At 34.8% G+C, this 18,443-nt stretch overlaps 1 protein-coding gene and 1 long non-coding RNA gene across 2 annotated transcripts; one reads left to right on the forward strand and one right to left on the reverse strand.

The window, feature by feature from the left end:
• Nucleotides 1-7,692: 7,692 nt before the first annotated feature.
• On the forward strand, nt 7,693-8,444 carry LOC145130512 (uncharacterized). The gene is made up of 2 exons (XM_079065300.1): nt 7,693-8,044; nt 8,428-8,444. Exons 1-2 carry the CDS (start codon nt 7,693-7,695, stop codon nt 8,442-8,444), a joined length of 369 nt encoding a protein of 122 aa, XP_078921426.1.
• Nucleotides 8,445-10,997: 2,553 nt separating this feature from the next.
• LOC145109707 (uncharacterized) lies at nt 10,998-12,988 on the reverse strand. Its single transcript, XR_013709163.1, has 7 exons — nt 12,863-12,988; nt 12,616-12,755; nt 12,401-12,498; nt 11,866-12,089; nt 11,555-11,799; nt 11,292-11,436; nt 10,998-11,129 (listed from the first exon to the last, which is right to left on the reverse strand). It is a non-coding gene; the product is annotated as an uncharacterized LOC145109707 (long non-coding RNA).
• Nucleotides 12,989-18,443: the final 5,455 nt, after the last annotated feature.

Below are 18,443 nucleotides of genomic sequence, written 5' to 3' on the forward strand. Positions count from 1 at the left end.
GTCTTTGTGATTCTTGCATGTTATGTGTTATGTGTTCCGGGCTTCGGTCCGATGCCGGGGCAAGCCCGATGTATGTTAGTCTATATGTTATGTGTTAGGTGTTCCGGACTCCGGTCCGATGTCCGGGCAAGCCCGATGAATGTTTATATGCTCATGATATATGCCTATGTTATTTGTTATGCTATGTTGTATGTATGTCGGGGCAAGCCCGATGCCGGACGGGGTCCGATGCCCAATGCGGTCGGATGTCGGGCGGGACTCGATGCCGGGTAAGCCGATGTCGGGTTCGTCCCGATGTAGCTGGGCGGTGTCCCAAGGTTTTGTTATATGTTATGTGTATGGTATGTGGTAGTTTTGGGAGACTCACTAAGCTTCGTGCTTACAGTTTTCAGTTTTGGTTTCATGTACTTCCACTAGCAAAGGGAAGGGCTTGGGATGATCGCATGGCACACACCACAGTTTAGCCTGGGATGTTCAGACTATGATATTTTTATATGATTTTGATACAATATTCGATATGATGTTTTTGAGATACACGATTTATGGTTTTTCTATATGATGATGGTTGAATTATGGTTTTATTAATGACTTTAAAAAGAAATTTTTGGCCTATATTTTCGGGATGTTTCAAAAATAATAGCCTACTTCTAAAAATAAATATCCCTTTAACGAAAATACCCCTCATTATTACTTTACCTACCATGGAATTCAATGCAACAAATGGGTAAAACTGTCAATTCATTTAATAAAGTTAGTGATAATTAATGTTTTTTAATTTGTGTGTTTTTGTAATCATTAAGAATATTCAAATAATTAGCATAAAAATATCTTATAATAAGAATAGTTAAAAGTAATATTGTATAAAAAATTATAATATCCTTAAAAAATAAAAAACAATGTTTTTTTGTTTTAAATAATTACAATCAAATAAACTAATAATATTCATCAAATGTATTTTAGAAAGTTAAATTTCTGAAACTAAATTAAAATAATTAAGAGTTCCAAATACGTTATTTTAAGTAACTTACAACAACAACAGTTAAATGTAATACTATATATAAAAATTATATTGTTACCTTTAAAAACAAAAACAATGATTAATGTTTTAAATAATTACAATGATAGAAACTAAAATCTTAAGCAAATAAACTTTTTAAAATTAATTAATCATAACAACAACTATAAATATCATTAAACGATATATTATATTTAATTTTATTCATGACTAACCCACATGTAGAGGCCACTGAGACAATTTGGATTACAGAATTTCAAAAGATGTCTACATTGTAATATAATTCAAAACAAACAAAATTTATACCAACTTATTATAAGATTTATTATATAAGAGCTAACAACAATGTTATTGATATATTTAAAAAACATATATTTGTAAAGATTTCAAATCTATTGGTGTATTCTACGCTGCACACAAGTATTCGCCTAGTAGTCTTATACTTGAAGAATTATTCAACATAATGAAATATACATTAGTGTTGATTGTTGGTTGTTCCATGATCTTTTACGCCTACAATTTAACACAACAATTAATTTATGCTATCTATTTATAATATATGAAACATAAATATATCATGCAAAATAAATTTCAAAAAATAAAAAATATAGAAAGAAACTTGAGAAAATAGGTTGTATCATTTTCTTGACTTTGAATCTTTCTTATTATTTGCTTTAAATCGATCAAATGGCTTGATTTTTTGATTCTTTGATTCTTTGATATACCCAAAGAAGATAGTATGACCCCATCGTATTACATCGTTGAACTCTTTCTTTAAGACATATAACAATTATAGTATTCTTCTCCATTTTTATGTATTCTACACAACAAAATTTAAAAGAGAAAGAAAGCATGTGTGGTTAACCACACATGAGAAATAATCTTCTTATATAGGTATAATATTTCAATTAATATATCAATTAATTAGGATAAGTTGAAAAGTTTCGAGGTTTCAAATGAATATCGTTCAATATAGATGGCTTATCTTGAACTATATTTATTTCAATGTCCTCCTTTATAAGAGATAGATAGATTACTACACCTCAATTAGTTTTCATTAATGATACCTAATTTGTTAATTAAAAGCTGTTACCTATATGAGATCAAAAGGGTTAGCAAATCCTATTGAGATTGAAAGATTGAGTGATGTCAAAATGAAGATACATATGAACTTTTAATAAAAGAGTTTGAATTTATCGTGTGCAAACGTTTTGAACAAAAGGTGCATGTTAAAATGTCAAAAAAAGGACTTGATGGGTTGGACCGAAAGTTTGAGAGATTAGAAAGAGATTATCAAGTTGGACAATTTTTGCTTATTTTCTTGATGAAATGTTGTTGTAAGGAGTTGTTGTGATTATCGTATATTTTGTTGACATTATAACTTCAGGTAAGTGAATTTGTATCGTTAAAACTCTTGGAACATGTATGTATGTAGAGAGAATTAAAACAAAATATGCAAGGAGCGACAAGATCAATTTGTTTTTATTAACTGATTGTGCATATTTATTTTGATAACTAACACATCCGCAAGTCATGAGAGTTTCTAACTTACTATTTATGTAATTAACAATTCGTTTATAACAAACATAAAACTTAACATTCAAAAATTTGGTTGCAACAAATTTATTTAATCGAGTATATTATTTTGTATATCATTATTGGATTTGTTACAAATATTTATTCCTTTTTATTTACATAAGAGTATAGTCTTACTTTTTAATTTTTTAGAAAAATCTAATGTATTAATATTTCACTATGAAAAAATTATTTATAAAAAATATAACATGAATAATCATATTAAAACTTTACAATTTATAAATTTTTATAATACAACAATACATAGCAATATTTCGATTAGTTTGGTCATTATATATAACATTAAAACATATGAGGCTTATGAATAGTAACCGACTAAAGTTTGCTTCTTTTAACTAATATAAAGTATTCTCTATCGTCGCTCTGTCCACCATAACCGACCACGACATCCATCGATTCCTAAATTGCTTCTCTTACTACTTACCGATGCTTCCTTCCTCGATGCATTCTTGTCAAACTGTCGACAATCTTTATCTCATGTTATCTTTCGGAAATGCCCCGTTCAACACTCCGATTCCAACTTCTACCACATCCATTGGTTGTTCAATGAGAACCTTACACATAGTTTCTTACAAATGGTCATGGAAAACAGATTAGACAAGATGAAGGGGAAGCAGGAAGAAGCAACAACCTACATCGGTGTTATTATTGGTGGTGGTGTAACGACATGGGATGCCAATTGTTTGACTCTGGCTAAATTGTTCAACTTACCGACATCGACATCCTATGATGTACCACTGTTCTTCACAACCTTACTTTTTCATCTTACTTAACTACTAGATTACTTTATGCTTTCAACCACTTCACCTATAGGAATCATATGCCTACCTCTATTACCCATCGTCGACTACTGTCAAAGCAGTAGAACCCTAGATGTGTTAATCAATTATAATCTTATCCCAACTACAAATATACTCGATCGAAGGTATTACCATTACATTTATTCTCCAAAATTTAAATGGGTTTTTATGTTTTGCATGTCTGCTTATGGGTTTTGATTCATTTGCAAACATTTCTTGGTTGATGGCATCAAATTCAATATTTTCTTAGTAGTATGTTGTGTTTTGGTGTTCATATATATATATATATTCTTTCTCATCATCTTTCCTACATTTATTCATTCCATATTAAACCACTTAGATTTGTATATTTAAATTTTAAAATGAATGTTTCATGATTCACATTCATTACTGTCAGATTATGTTACAGTCAGGTTAAATAAATGAGGCATAATTGAGAGCTTTATGTTTTGATTCGATCTGTTCACTTCTCTATTTTTTATTTTGTTTTTTCTCTTCCTCGATTTTCTTCATTTTTTATTTAGGTATTAACTAAACCTACATGTATGATTGCGTTTTTTTTGCACAACATATAATCCATGTAATACCCTCTTTTGGATCATTTCTTGATTTTGGACTTGTGGACTGTAAATCAATTATGTAAAGACTTGGGATATTTGAGAAATTAGATTTTAGGCCTTATTGTAGGTTGACATGTTTGGTTGTGAGATCTAAGCCCTTGAATCGTGAGTGGGATCCAAGGGTGAATTGGGGAAGGATAGGCGTCAAACATCTTGTAAGGGTTATGGTTTTAAGTTCGACTTGTGTTAAGCCAAATTTAACAAGATAGGGTTGTGGAGTTCTTCAAGACGTGTCCGTGGGTATAAAGAATACCGAAATCAGAGTTGAAATGAAGAAGTTATGGCCATTTGAAGTTTAGATGGAAATGAGGAATTAGTAGTACACTGGGCGTACATGGGAAGTATGCATGGCGTACTTCATTAAATGAATCACGGGACTTTACATAGTACGATGGCCGTACCTAAATTATGTTGGGCGTAATTATACAGGGTGAAAACCCCTAATTTTTAGGATTTGAGCCCTATTTAAGCAAATTAACTTGTAGAAACTCTCTCCATAATCAACCTCCATCTCTCCTAAACATCATCTCGAAACCCTAGCCCTATTTGTGAAGATTGTGAGCCTCTTGAGTGTTTTTGGTACATCTTGAAGAAGAAGAAGTCCACCATTGAAGCTTGGTGAAGCTGAAGCTCATGGATCTTGAACTCATTTTTCATTCCTCAACCTTAGAAGGTATAAATCTTGAATCTTTATCTCTGATTTCACTAGATCTAGAATTGGCTCATGTTATAGTTATGTTTTGGTCCCATATCTTAGATGTTGTGAGTAGAAATTACTCCAAAACCTTTGAGCATCATTCCTGGTCATCTTGAGGGTATTAAGTCATAAAAATAAGATCTTTTGGGTTGTAGTTCACCCATTCATGAGTTGTTGATCATTTTATGAAGTTTTGGACCTAGGGATTGGTTTTGGGCTCCATTAAGCCATGAAAAAACTTAAAGTTGAGAACTTTATCAGTTAGACTTTATTAGGATTTAGATATGAGTTTTGCACGAGTTGTCTTAAAGGCTTAAGCACTCAAAAGTGGACATTGGACATCAGCGAGTTATGTTGGTCGTACCATCTTGGTACGCAATGCTTAATGAGATTACCCGGAATTATGATTCTGTTGAAGCTACATACATGGGGTGTAATGGGTAGGTACGCACGACATACTCACCATAAAATCTTTTGGGCCATGGGTCCTGTTGGGTTTAGGCCATGGTTAGATGGGTCAAGTATGGGAAGGGTAAAATAGTCTTTTACCCCTTATCATGATAGAATATGATTTGTGTTGGATTAGGTTTCTAAGCCCATAGCTATAATTGGTATATACTTGAATTGATAGTAAAATAGTTATTTTGGGTTGCCCTCATACTAGCAACTGGACAGGATGACTTTTGGAGAGATAGGTTGAATTTATTATTTGATTAATAAAATGAAATAAATGATTTATTAATGCATTATGAAAATATTATATTAATTAGAAATCATATTTTATAATTAATATTTAATCAGAAATTAATTGTGATTAATTTCGGGATTAAAAGAATTAATTGAAAGTACATGGACTAAAGTGCAAGTGTTCAATAGTTGAACAAGAGGTTCCAGAACCTTCCTAGGAAGGTGGTGAACGAAATTCCTAAGGATAATTACGGTTTCTAGATTATCCCATGTGGATAATTATGGAGGTGGAGAATTACCAATTTGAATTAATAATATTTTATTCAAATTAGGGTTATCCAGTATATCCTATCTGGACTATAAATAGACCCGTAGGGCTTCACATTTTTGGCCACTCTAAACCCTAGAAGGATAGCCGAAAAACTCAAGCCTCTTCCCCTCTCTCCTCTCTCATCCTCTTGCTTAGTGTGGGTTTGAACCATTAGAGGTGTCACACTTGTGACACTTGCTCTCAAGGTTGAAGAAGACTTGGATTTTTCATTGTTATAACAACATAACAATCAAAGGTATGTTTACTAACCCTAGTTATGATTTTCGAAATTATACTAGTACAATTAGGGTTTTTTGTTTGAAGTTCAAAAGTTGTATGTTCAATTAGAGAAAACATAGATCAAATAATATTAGGGTTGCATGCACACATAGGGATTGTTTGTTATGCTCAAAACCCATCAATAGTGTTAGAGCCTTGGCTTGTTTTCTATTGAATTTGATTGAAATTGGTTGAATTTGATCAATTAGGGTTAATGGCAATTAAACCCTTTTTGACTTAGGGTTTTTCGCAATTAGGGTTTCCTTGCCTTCCTCCCCAAGAAAAGGTATTTTCGAAAATTAGGTTTCATGATAGGGTTTTCTTATTTTTGGTAATTATCTCCTTATGTGATTGATTGGATAATTATAAAATTTGAATTATCCCTCTCATGATTTTCGAAATTTAGGGGGAGTGGATTAGGTTAATTTATCTTGATTAATTTAATTGGCTAATCCTTATCTGATTTAATAAATTTAATTAAATGTTTAATTAATAGATAATTATTAAATCAATTTCTTTTAAATTTAATTAAACTGGTTTAATTTCAAAATTTAAAAGATCATAAAACCCTAGCATTTTGAAAATATTAAAATACACCTTATACTATATGTAAAATTGAATGTTAAATTTACTAAATGTATAAGACAAGTCAGTCGAATTGCTATTACGCCTCATTCACGAAGCCGATCTGTAAGGGGAGTTTAAGGAAGTGGCCTATAAAATGACCGCCAATGGGTATCCTCTCTAACCCAACGCTCCATATATTGGTGGAGGGTCATTAGTCGAACGGGTTGATAGGACAAATAATTGTCATTAATAAGTATAATCAAATTATAAAGTAACTAAAATGTTTTTTATAAAATTCCCAATCTTAGTTACATTAGGAAAAATGTGAATTTGATGCTAATCCATGAAATTACACATTGCACTTTATATAAGTCGTTAGTGGAGCGTGTGTGGTTAATCGACAGACTAATATGGACTAATAAAGGGTTTCAATGGGTATCTCATAAATTATCATTGATTAATAGAGCGTGCGTGGCTAACCAGCACATTAATTAGATGATAAATGACATCGAGAGTACCAAGCTATTTTGGATGGTTTAGCACATCTTATTTGTGATCCTCGGTATCCCACTCACAAATGGAAAAGCGTAATCGAGATTAAACATGCCATTGAATAGTTCAATAAATCTCAAAAATCTAGGAATTTCATTAAAAACCTAATTCGTTCAAATTTCGTATTTCGTGATGAAATTGGTAAATCGTCATTTACCTACCTTTATTTATTTCACAATTAGATTACGACATCCCTTTTCTAAGTTGTGAAATATCTAGTTGGATCCTAGCCTCAATATTTATTTGGGTGTTATAATGAGGATTACTCCTATCTAATCTAAAACTTGTCATTTCTTCTTTTTCAGATGTCAACTCCCAACGATGCTTCTGGTTCCTCCTCCAACAAATTATCATTGTTGAACATCTGCTTAAGGGTTACATTTTATGGCACCAATTATAATGATTGGATGTGAAACATCAAGATGGCTCTACATTTCGAGGACAAGGAGTATGTGCTCGAAAAAGAACTTCTCGAGATTGATGAAACCAAAGCTACTGCTGAAGAACTAAATGAGTATAAGAAGCACTACAATGATGCAACCTAAGTGGCATGCATCATGGTGGCTACTATGACTCCTGAGCTCCAAAGGTTCTACGAGGATTACTGGCCATACGAGATGAACAAGGACTTGGTGGAAAGGTACCACCAACGAGCTCGTCAGGAAAAGTATGAGGTAGTAAAGTCCCTCATCACTAGCAAGATGAAAGACGGAGAGTCCGTCAGTAGCCACGTGCAAAGAATGCAAAGATACACGGAGCACTTGGTAAAGCTAAATGTGAACTTTGATGAGGAATTGGCTATTGATAAAGTCTTGCACTCATTAACCAGTTGTTATGATCAGTTTATCCTAACTTATCATTTGAACAACCAAGAGACCACATTGGATCAACTTCAGAACCTCCTGCGAACTGCTGAAGCAGGTATGAAGGGAAATGGTATCGCCTCCACTCCTGCTGATGTTGTTGTCTTGGCCATAGGAAAAGGAAAAGGGAAGAAGAGGAAAGCTGTTATCAAAGAGAATTGGAAGGGAAAGTCCCATGCTGGGTCCTCAAGCAATGGACCCAAAGGAAAATCATGTTCTGACGCTCCTCCCGCCTCTGATTCTCAAGATGCTACTTGCTTTTACTTCCATGAGAAAGGGCATTGGAAACGAAGCATCTCTAAATACTTGCAAGACATAAAGGATGGAAAAGTGAATCCAACCTCATTAGGTATTTACACCATCTTATCTAAAAACTCATTATATTCTCATTCTTAGGTCCTTGATACAGGATGTGGTTTTCACATTTGTTCTAATTTGCAGGGGCTAGGAAAAAGTGAGGATGTGGAGCATGGGAGAATGAACCCGATCATGGGCAATAGGATATTGTCACCTGTTACCAAGCTTGGAGTTTATAACTTAGTGCTTAGTGGTGGGTTGTGTTTAGATTTGAATAATTGTTGCTACTCGATAGAGATGACACAAAACATCATTTAATTTCATTCTTTATATAGACAAGGTTTTATATATTCTTTTAAGAATGAGAATGGATCTATTTATGCTTATAAAAATGGTGTATTTTATTTTGATTCATTACCTTGTGACGGTGTGTATGAAACTGTAATGGTTATAGACAATTTAGGTAATAGTGTTCATTAAATTGATTCGTCTAATGGTTTAGAAAAAGCATGCTTGTGGAATTGTCATTTTGAACATGTCAACAAGAAACACATTGCCCAACTCCAAAAGGATGGAGTGTTGGAATCATTTGACTTAAGGTCGGATGATACATGTGAGTCTTGTTTACTTGGAAAGATGACAAAATCACCTTTCACTGGTTCCTGTGAAAGAGGTGAAGGATTGTTGGATCTCATACACACAAATGTGTGTGGGCCCTTCAGATCCACCACAAGGGATGCAAATCGATTCTATGTGACTTTTACTAATGATTATATCAGATATGGCTATATCTACTTAATCAAGCATAAGTCAGAAACCTTTGAAAAGTTCAAAGAGTTCAAACAAGAAGTGGGGAATCAATTGGGCAGGAAGATAAAGATGCTTAGATCCGATAGAGGCGGTGAGTATCTTAGTATCGAGTTCCACGACCACCTCAATAAATGTGGAATAGTTTCACAATTAACACCTCCTAGAACACCACAACTTAATGGTTTAGATGAGAGGCGTAATCGAACCTTGTTGGACATGGTTTGTTCCATGATGAGTCGAGATTCACTTCCAATCTCATTAAGGGGGTATGCCTTAGAGACTGCCGCCCACATTCTTAATCTTGTCCCAACAAATAAGGTTGCCAAAACACCTCATGAGATGTGGACAAGGAAGGTTCCCTCGTTAAAACATATCAAGGTTTGGGGTTGTGAAGCTTTCGTTAGATGAGACACTCACGACAAGCTTGAATATCGTAGTCAGAGATGTGTTTTCATCGGCTACCCACAAAATTCATTTGGATATTTGTTCTACAGACCTAGTGATAATGTGGTCTTTGTAGCGCGGAGGGGAGTCTTTCATGAGAGAGGGAGAGCTTATATGCAAAGAGGACAGTGGGAGTACAATTGATCTTAAAGAAATTCTAGAATCAAGCGATGAAATAACCTCTGAAAACACTATGGCTCAATGTAAGGAAGAAATTCCAGTTGAACCAATTGGCGAGTCGTTACCTCTTAGGCATTCCAATAGAGTTACAATGTCACCTGAGTTATATGGCTTCCATATTACTACAGATGGTGATACATTTATCAGTGATAGTAAACTGGTAAATTTGGATAAACCTTCTAACTACATGGAAGCTATGACGGGCCCTGAGTCTGCCAAGTGGAAAGAGGCAATGGAGAGCGAGATCAAGTCTATGTATGACAACCATGTTTGGAATTTGGTTAACAATGTACCAGGTCGTAAGACAGTTGGGTGCAAATGAATCTTCAAGAAGAAGACCGACATGGATGGAAATATGCACACCTTCAAGGCTCAACTGGTTGTAAAGGGATTTACTCAAACCCCATGGGTTGACTATGATGAGACCTTCTCACCAGTAGCTAAGATTAAATCTATTAGGGTAATGCTAGCCATAGCTACATTTCATGACTATGAAATTTGGCAGATGGATGTCAAAACCTCTTTCCATAATGGGAAGTTGGCTGAGGATGTTTACATGAATCGGCCAGAAGGTTTTGTGGATGCTAAGTACCCCAATAGAGGGTGTAAGCTTGAGAAAACATTCTATGGATTGAAACAAGCTTCTCGCAGATGGAATCTTTTCTTTGACGAGAAAGTCAAAGAGTTTGGCTCCTTTATAAATGAAGACGAATCTTGTGTATATGTCAAAGCTAGTGGGAGTATGGTGACCTTCCTGGTGTTGTATGTTGATAACATACTACTCACAGGAAACGACATTCCAACTTTGCAATAGGTTAAGTCTTGGCTTGGAAAGTGTTTCGCTATGAAAATCTGGGAGAGGCTGCTTATATTCTCACAACTAGAAAAACAACCTTTTACGACGCGCAATGTGTTTCGTAAACGCTCAGACGACGCGAAAATGCACGTCAAGGAAGGCCCTGTCATAACCAGAGACGATACGCTTTTGCGCGTCGTCTATAGACAACACGCATTTACGACGCGCATTTATGACACGCAATGCGTATCATTAAACCTCCTGTCAAGAAAGGCCATGTCATAAATGAAGATGACACACAATTTTTCGTATCGTAAATTTAAATGTTTAAAAAATATATATTTATAAATTTATAAATTTTTAATTAAATTTGCATTTAATGTCTCATAATAGAAATAAAATACCATATACAAAAAATACAATCCATTGCATAAAATTTAATGTCATCCAATTCTATTTCTTACAATATATAAATTTGCATTCATCTAATCTACTCTGTGTTTCATACTAACAATTGAAATGAAGAATGCAACACTTGCTTTTGCAGCATCTTATCTCTTTCAGCTTGAGCTTTCTTTTCCTCTTCTAACTCCAGAGCTATTCGCTTTCATCAACCCTATAAACACAACACAAAATCACTTGTCATTTTCATTCTACTTTTAAAATTAATTCTTATTAGGACATCCTATAATATAACAAAAGGAAGCCATTTTATAGTTAAGATCTCACAAACATTATTTCCATTTATGTATATGTATATATGTAATGTAATGATTACCTGTTTCTCATTTGAGGACAAAACCTTGTTATACTTATAAATATCTTTTTGTAGCCATTCCTCATGTGTAGCTTTAGAACGAAATTGTGTTGCACGACGTTGTTTCTGATAGAGTACACTCAACTGCTTTTCTTTTTTCATAATTCTGTCGTAGAAACAATAAATAACAAAAAAAGTTCAAGTGAGAAATTAAGAAGAAACACCAAAAAGTTAAACCTTTGCTTTTCTTTCTATGTGAAGTGTTTATGAAGTTAAAATAATACCTTTGCCTTACTACTCCCAATGATTTTCTCTTCAAGGTCTTTCACATCAAGCTCAACCTCTGTGTCTTTTTAACAGCTATTGTTCGTTGTTTCTCTATTGTGTGTTTCTCTCTAGTCAAACCCTGAACTTCTCTGGTCAAATCTTTAAACGGCTTGTCTAATTTCTTTACTTCTTCCTCTTCTTCTACAAATGCATTATAATTCCTAACTAACTCCTCAGAAATCGCATTTCTCTCCTCATCCACCTGGCATCAAATGAGACATGTTTATACAAATCCAAATAAAATAAGAAAGAAAAGAAAAGGATTTACCTCAACCAATTCCTTTCATGTATCGTTAAGTTCTTTATCATAAATGGTGTAATTGTTGAATGATGTTGACATGGATCAGGAGGCAGCTGATGCAGTGGTGGCCTTCTCCAGCTTTTCTTTCTGGATGTCTAATCTTCTCTGATCAGCATGTTGAGCAACACCATTTACAAGTGCCTGATACCGGAAGTCAAGTGTTTGCGACAGCCTCTGGAACCTCATTTGGTCTGAAGTTTGCAGGGTTGTACAGGGGAATTACAATTTATATAACTCTGACAAATCTTTCAACTTTTTCCTCTTGAAATAAAATTTTACAATATTTTTTGCTAACATATTCAAGATTAACAATTAACTTTTTCAAAACCAACCCTGTTCAAACTTGAAACGAATTAATTGTTTTTTACACTTGTGTTTTTTGGTCCAAGGCAACTGCTATTTATATTTTGCTTTAAGCAACTGAAAGTCAATTGCTTTATACAAATGAGAAACAAAAATCCAAATTTTTTAGCTTCACTTTTAGTTTTAGGAAAAATAATACCTTTTGTAGTATCCATAAAGAAAACAAATGGATCGACTTCATCAATAGGTGATTGCAAATCCTCGTCATCGCCGAAGTCATCATCAGAGTCATCATCGCTATTATCAGTTGAGCGGAATAATCTTGCATGAGTACGTACACCCAGATAGATTTACTCTTGATTCTTTTTTTTCTCTATTATAAATAAATAAATACACAAATATTTGAAACCTAACTTGTGCACCCAATCTCTGGAGTCTCAAGCTATCAGCTTCATCACCATCCTCTGCATCGACTCCCATGTCCCCATCATCATCATCATCATCATCATCATCATCGGTTTCAAAACCATCATCCATGTTTGTGATGCTTCTGACTGTAAATAAAATTTTAAAATAATTTAGAATATATAATATTAATGATAAAAATCCTGTTTGTGATGCACACAGAGAACATGAGATAAAAGAAGCAAGTGAAACCTACTACTTGGTCCTTGTAAGCAACAAGAAGCTCAAGCGTTCCCTTGAAAACACGCTCCAAGAACTCGCCTGGGAACTGATCCGGAGGAAGTGTAAGAAGAGATGTTAGACCCAAACAACACACTTTCTTATCATGTTCCTTGAAACGCACAATAAACAATATCATCTATTCTATTGCATTATAAGAAACAGGAAGCAAAGGAACATGCTTAAAACTAACCTCTTAAAGTTGGCACGCACACCACTTTTTTTGTTTGTTGCAACATCTGGAACCAAAGATTGAAAACTTCTATAGCCACACCCATTTGATGCAATATGTTCAGAGTCAAAGGGGCGTTATAGTAAAGTGCCTCAACAATTTGCATAAATAATAACACCATCTTCATCTTGTGTTTAAAAGTAATGATAACAACTAACAAGTGGTCTTTTAGCATGAAAAAATGAACAAGATCAACTTCTACTTCTTCAATGTATGTTATGTTTCTTCCTAAAACAAATATAGCAAAGACTATATATAATCGGGTAGATTTATGTTACTTACAACTTGCACCAGAAGAGATTTCAAGTATGGTCGCTCTGCTACGCGCAAACACCATCGTGATTTCATTTTGAAGATTCCCTAAGATTCGGTTTTCATTCATTGAACGCATCAATTCCAAATGCATAGCCTGCATTTTGGGAGCATGTTGTTTTAAATAAGAGTTGACCAAATATGCAGGGATGTTTCCGGTTAAAAACAGGTCAATGGTTTGACTTGTACAACTTTCAAGAACATGCATTGAGAACTCAAGAACAAGCATAGGGTCGGCCCCACATAGAGGCTGCCAAATACACAATACAAAAGTTTATAAAAACAGATCATCTTAGGTTTGAACTTTTGATCTGATTTTGACTCGTTGACTAGCTTATTGAGAATCTTGAGAGCTTCACGATGCATGGAGTTCCATTTGTAAAGCTCTAATAAACATAAATAATGGTTTCCATTTCTTAATATTTCCTCATATATTTTCACATCACAATAATTTAAACTTTTTAGTAAATCCAAAGCAACAGTAGATAGTGAGGTTAAAAGGATAGCTCGTACAAGTGCAGTGTCTAATATTGATGCCATCTCTCTAGCACCTGAGTCAAGGGGCATGTTGACTCTCCCCTGAAAAAAAAAGATCAATACAATGACAAGAATACCCCCGATACAAATGACAAGAATACCCCCGATACAAAAAATGTCTAATATTGATGCCAAATCAAATTCCCCTTGGAATTCTACTTCTACCTTCAAAATTCAACTAAAATGTGAAAAAAGTTAGTTATTTAGAATCAAATTGTGTTCTTTTTACCACAGAATCAGTATATTTTCAACAAGTTATCTCTTTAGTTTTATGAGTACGATATATAATAAATTCAAACAGCACTACTCGTAACTGTAGAGAAGAATGGGGAGAGAAATGGACCTTGGCAAGGGTAAGTTTTCTCAAATACAGAGACACACATATTAGACAAATCAATTGGTTTTATCACTTCCACTTTTCCGTTCTTGTTTGGTTTTTAATGGTGCTTCTTTTACTGGAGATGACTGTAGAAACAAGAAGGAAGCTGAACAGTCTGCAGCACGTGCTGTTATTTTGAAATACTTAGGTACCTTTACCATTTTGTTAGTCAAAACTCAATATTTAAAACTCACATACTTTCTTGATTCTTGAGAAGATTGTGAAACAGGAATCATGTTGTAAGAGATAATAAAGTCTAAGTTCAATCATATTCCAACAAAGGACATTCAAATTGCTCAGAGTGACACCAATATGGTTGCATTGAATGAGGCAAAAAGCAATGAAGTAACCAAAATCCCTCACATAGAGCCTTTACCATTACTACTACTACTTCTACCCCTGCAATGAATCCCCCTGTAAACATACCTCAAAAAACCCAAGAAACACCAATTATCCCAGTGTCTACACTTCCAACTTACTCACTACCCTTAATGACTCCACAAATACCCACAGTCATGGCACAAACACCAACTCCAACTGCATATGACACAAAAAGAACATGGAATCAGTAAGAAATAACATATATTTCTAAAAACGAGAGGGAGGTGAAGAAAAGTATAACGAAACAGAACAGTGTGAGACTAAATACTGAGAACCCACCCCGTTTCCAATGATAAAACTAAAGATAGAAATGGGGGTGCCATTTTTCGAAGACATCGATAAACAAAGAAAACCCTAGAAAGAGAAACAATAAAAAAGAAAAATGATTTCTCACGTGATATCACTATTAAGAATTGATCGAAGATGGTACTCCACACTGTATTGCCAACAGGCTTGACGCCAACACCTGAAAGCTGGAAAAAACTTTCATCTGCAGTTTGTTCTTGAACAGCTACCAATCCCTTCAATTTTTTCGAATTAAAGTTGTTAGGTGAGGGTTGTGAGGCAAGAAGAGGTGGTGAGGGTCGGAGGCGGTGGAGGTTGGTGAGAGGCTGAGATGAATGAAGGGAGATATGAGAGAACTAATGGAACTGATGGAAACGAAAATAAAGGAGAAGCCCATGAGCGATCGTAGTAGGTGGAGCAAGGTAGAGTGCAAGTGGAGCCGAGACGCAGTCGTCGGTGCTGAGGAGTCTCAGTTGTCGGTGATGGGATGTGAGCCTGACGTCCCCAATGAGATGAGGCGAGACGGAGCTTGCCGGTGAAGTGAGGAATGGATAATCAGGTATTCGATTGCAAAGCATTGTGGAAGGGGTGATATTAAGTTATCTGTGAAAAAAGCCCTAGCTTGCTAGAAAAAAATAATGGACGCGCCGTTTCTAAAAAAATTATAAAGCGACACCTCTGTACGACACACATATTTGTTAGGTGCCCTCCGTGTTTTTTTTTACTTTTTTTGACACTTATTTTAGGGCACGCAAAAATATACGTCCTAAATCCTTCAAAATTTGAGAGAGCTGACACTATTTTTAGGCCACACACTTTTGCGTATCATAAATCCGTGCGTGTCATGTTTTGCGCGTCGTAAAAGGCTGTTTTTCTAGTAGTGTCTGGGGATAAGGATTTTGAGAAACAGGAGTAAAAGACTAATGGACTTAGTCAAAGTACGTACTTGGATAAAGTGTTAAAACGTTTTAGCATGGAGAATTCCAAGAAAGGAGAGTTACCTATCCAGAGTAATACCAAACGGAGTAAGACTCAGAGTCAGAGTACTGATGTAGAGATAACATAAATGAGTCGATTTCCATATGCTTCTGCCGTTAGATCGATCACGTATGCTATAACATGTACTCGCCCTGATGTGGCTTTTGCTTTAAGCATGGTTAGTCGATATCATGGAAATCTGGGTAAAGCTCATTGGATAGCGGTCTAGAATATTCTTAAGTATCTGCGAAGAACTAAGGACTGGGTCCTTGTGCTCGGTGGCAGTGATAACTTAAGAGTAACTGGGTATAGTGACGCTAGCTTTCAGACAAATAGAGACAACTTTCGTTCTCAGTCTGGCTAGGTGTTTACCCTTAATGGAGGAGCAGTAACTTGGAAAAAGTTCCAAACAGGAGACAGTGGCTGATTCTATCTATGAATAAGAGTATATAGTTGCAACCGAAGCATCGAAGGAGGCTATATGGTTGAAGAACTTCATCGAAGACCTTGGAGTTGTGTGAGCCATAAAGGAGTCAATGAAGATTTTCTATGATAATGAAGGAGCGGTTGCCTTGACAAAGGAACAAGGAGATCATGGCAGATCAAGACATATCGACAACAAATACCATTTTATTAGACATAGAGTAGAAGAATGATACCTTGTCATGAAGAGGGTATCATCATAATAGAATCCTGCAGATCCCCTCATAAAGGATCTAAGTAGGATTAAGCACATTCAGCATGCAAGGAGCATTGCTCTGAAGGATGATATTTGTTTTAGTAGTTAGATAGATATATAGGAACTTGTAACAAAATTATTGTGATTGACATTTGATGATCAAATAATGGAGATTTATTTATGAGTATTTTTTACTATCTTTTGTCAGTTGTTTATTTTCACGTTTCATTTTGCATGTTTTACTTCCCGAATAATTTGATTATTCAAATATCCATAGTCGATCATACTTTTGGAAGTAAGTAGTGAATTAAGTATTGGATTAACCCACGCTCAGAGAATTACTTCATGGAATTTATGACGATTAATTCTGAGACGGTAATATCTAATAATCATTAAACTGAGATATATGAGTTATTGTTTACAAGTTGGTTGTGCATTGATAAGGCGTAAATTCATCAGTAACTTGGTGTTATAAAACTTATTGTTGTGCATGATTTGATGAGTAAATAGTTCAAGCATATAAGTCAAAGTTTATCTGTTCCTTTTTCCCTAACGGGAAAAGCGATATCTTGGGCCCCTCGATGATTTGGTATTGACTTATAGTGTCGGGCCCAGTCAGGACTAAATTGATGTGTTCGATTAGTAGTACTTTGTCATTACAAGTCAGAAATCGGGAAACAAAATATTGGACAATGAGATTGACTCAGTTCCATGTTGTTTGTCCACATGATATCTTGCATAACGGAGGATTATATGATCACTTATCTTAGGACACATAATTGACTAGGTCAGAGTTCGACAACGGCTTTGAGAGCTACACTTTGCTAATCAATTTTTTAAGTTATACTGGAAACTATAGTTATTAGACTTACCCAAGTATGAGACTGTTGGATTAGGTGTCTAAGCCCATAACTATAATTGGTATACACTTGAATTGATAGTAGCATAGTCCTTTTGGGTTGCCCTCATACTAGCAACCGGACAGGATGACTTTTGGAGAGAGTGGTTGAATTTATTATTTGATTAATAAATTGAAATAAATGATTTATTAATGTATTATGAAAATAATATGTTAATTAAAAATCATATTATTTAATTAATATTTAATCAGAAATTAATTGGAATTAATTTCGGGTTTAACAGAATTAAATGAAAGTACAAGGACTAAAGTGTAATTATTCAATAGTTGAACAAGAGATTCCAGAACCTTGCTAGGAAGGTGGTGAACGAAATTCCTAAGGATAGTTAGGGTTTCTAGATTATCCCGTGTGGATAATTATGGATGTGGATAATTACCAATTTGAATTAATAATATTTTATGCAAATTAGGGTTATCCAGTGTATCCTATCTGCACTATAAATAGACCCATTGGGCTTCACATTTTCTGAAGGGTTATGAGCATTACATCAATCCTATGGTGCACATGCAAACCCTAATGCTTGGATCTAGTTTTTCTAATTTGTACATACGATAAGTGTCCAAGACTTGCAAACCCTAATCTAGCACACAACAAAATCGAAATCAACATAAATAACTAGTAAGAACGTTACCTTTCAATTGAAGCTTGATGATCTTGAGCTTTTGACAACTTTAGCACCGCAAGTGTGATGACTGTAGTAGATCACAAACATCAAAGCAATTAGAGAATGCAAGAGAGAGAGCGAGAGGGAGGAGGCTCAAAGTCGGCTCTAGTAATCCTTCTAGGGTTGTGGTAGCCGAAATTGTGAAGCCAAGGGGTTCTATATATAGGTGAGCATTTAGGGTTTCAGTCAAA

Source organism: Lactuca virosa, chromosome 1 (genome assembly GCF_052849685.1).
Source record: "Lactuca virosa cultivar CGN04683 chromosome 1, Lactuca_virosa_CGN04683_v6, whole genome shotgun sequence".
Lineage (NCBI taxonomy): Eukaryota > Viridiplantae > Streptophyta > Magnoliopsida > Asterales > Asteraceae > Lactuca > Lactuca virosa.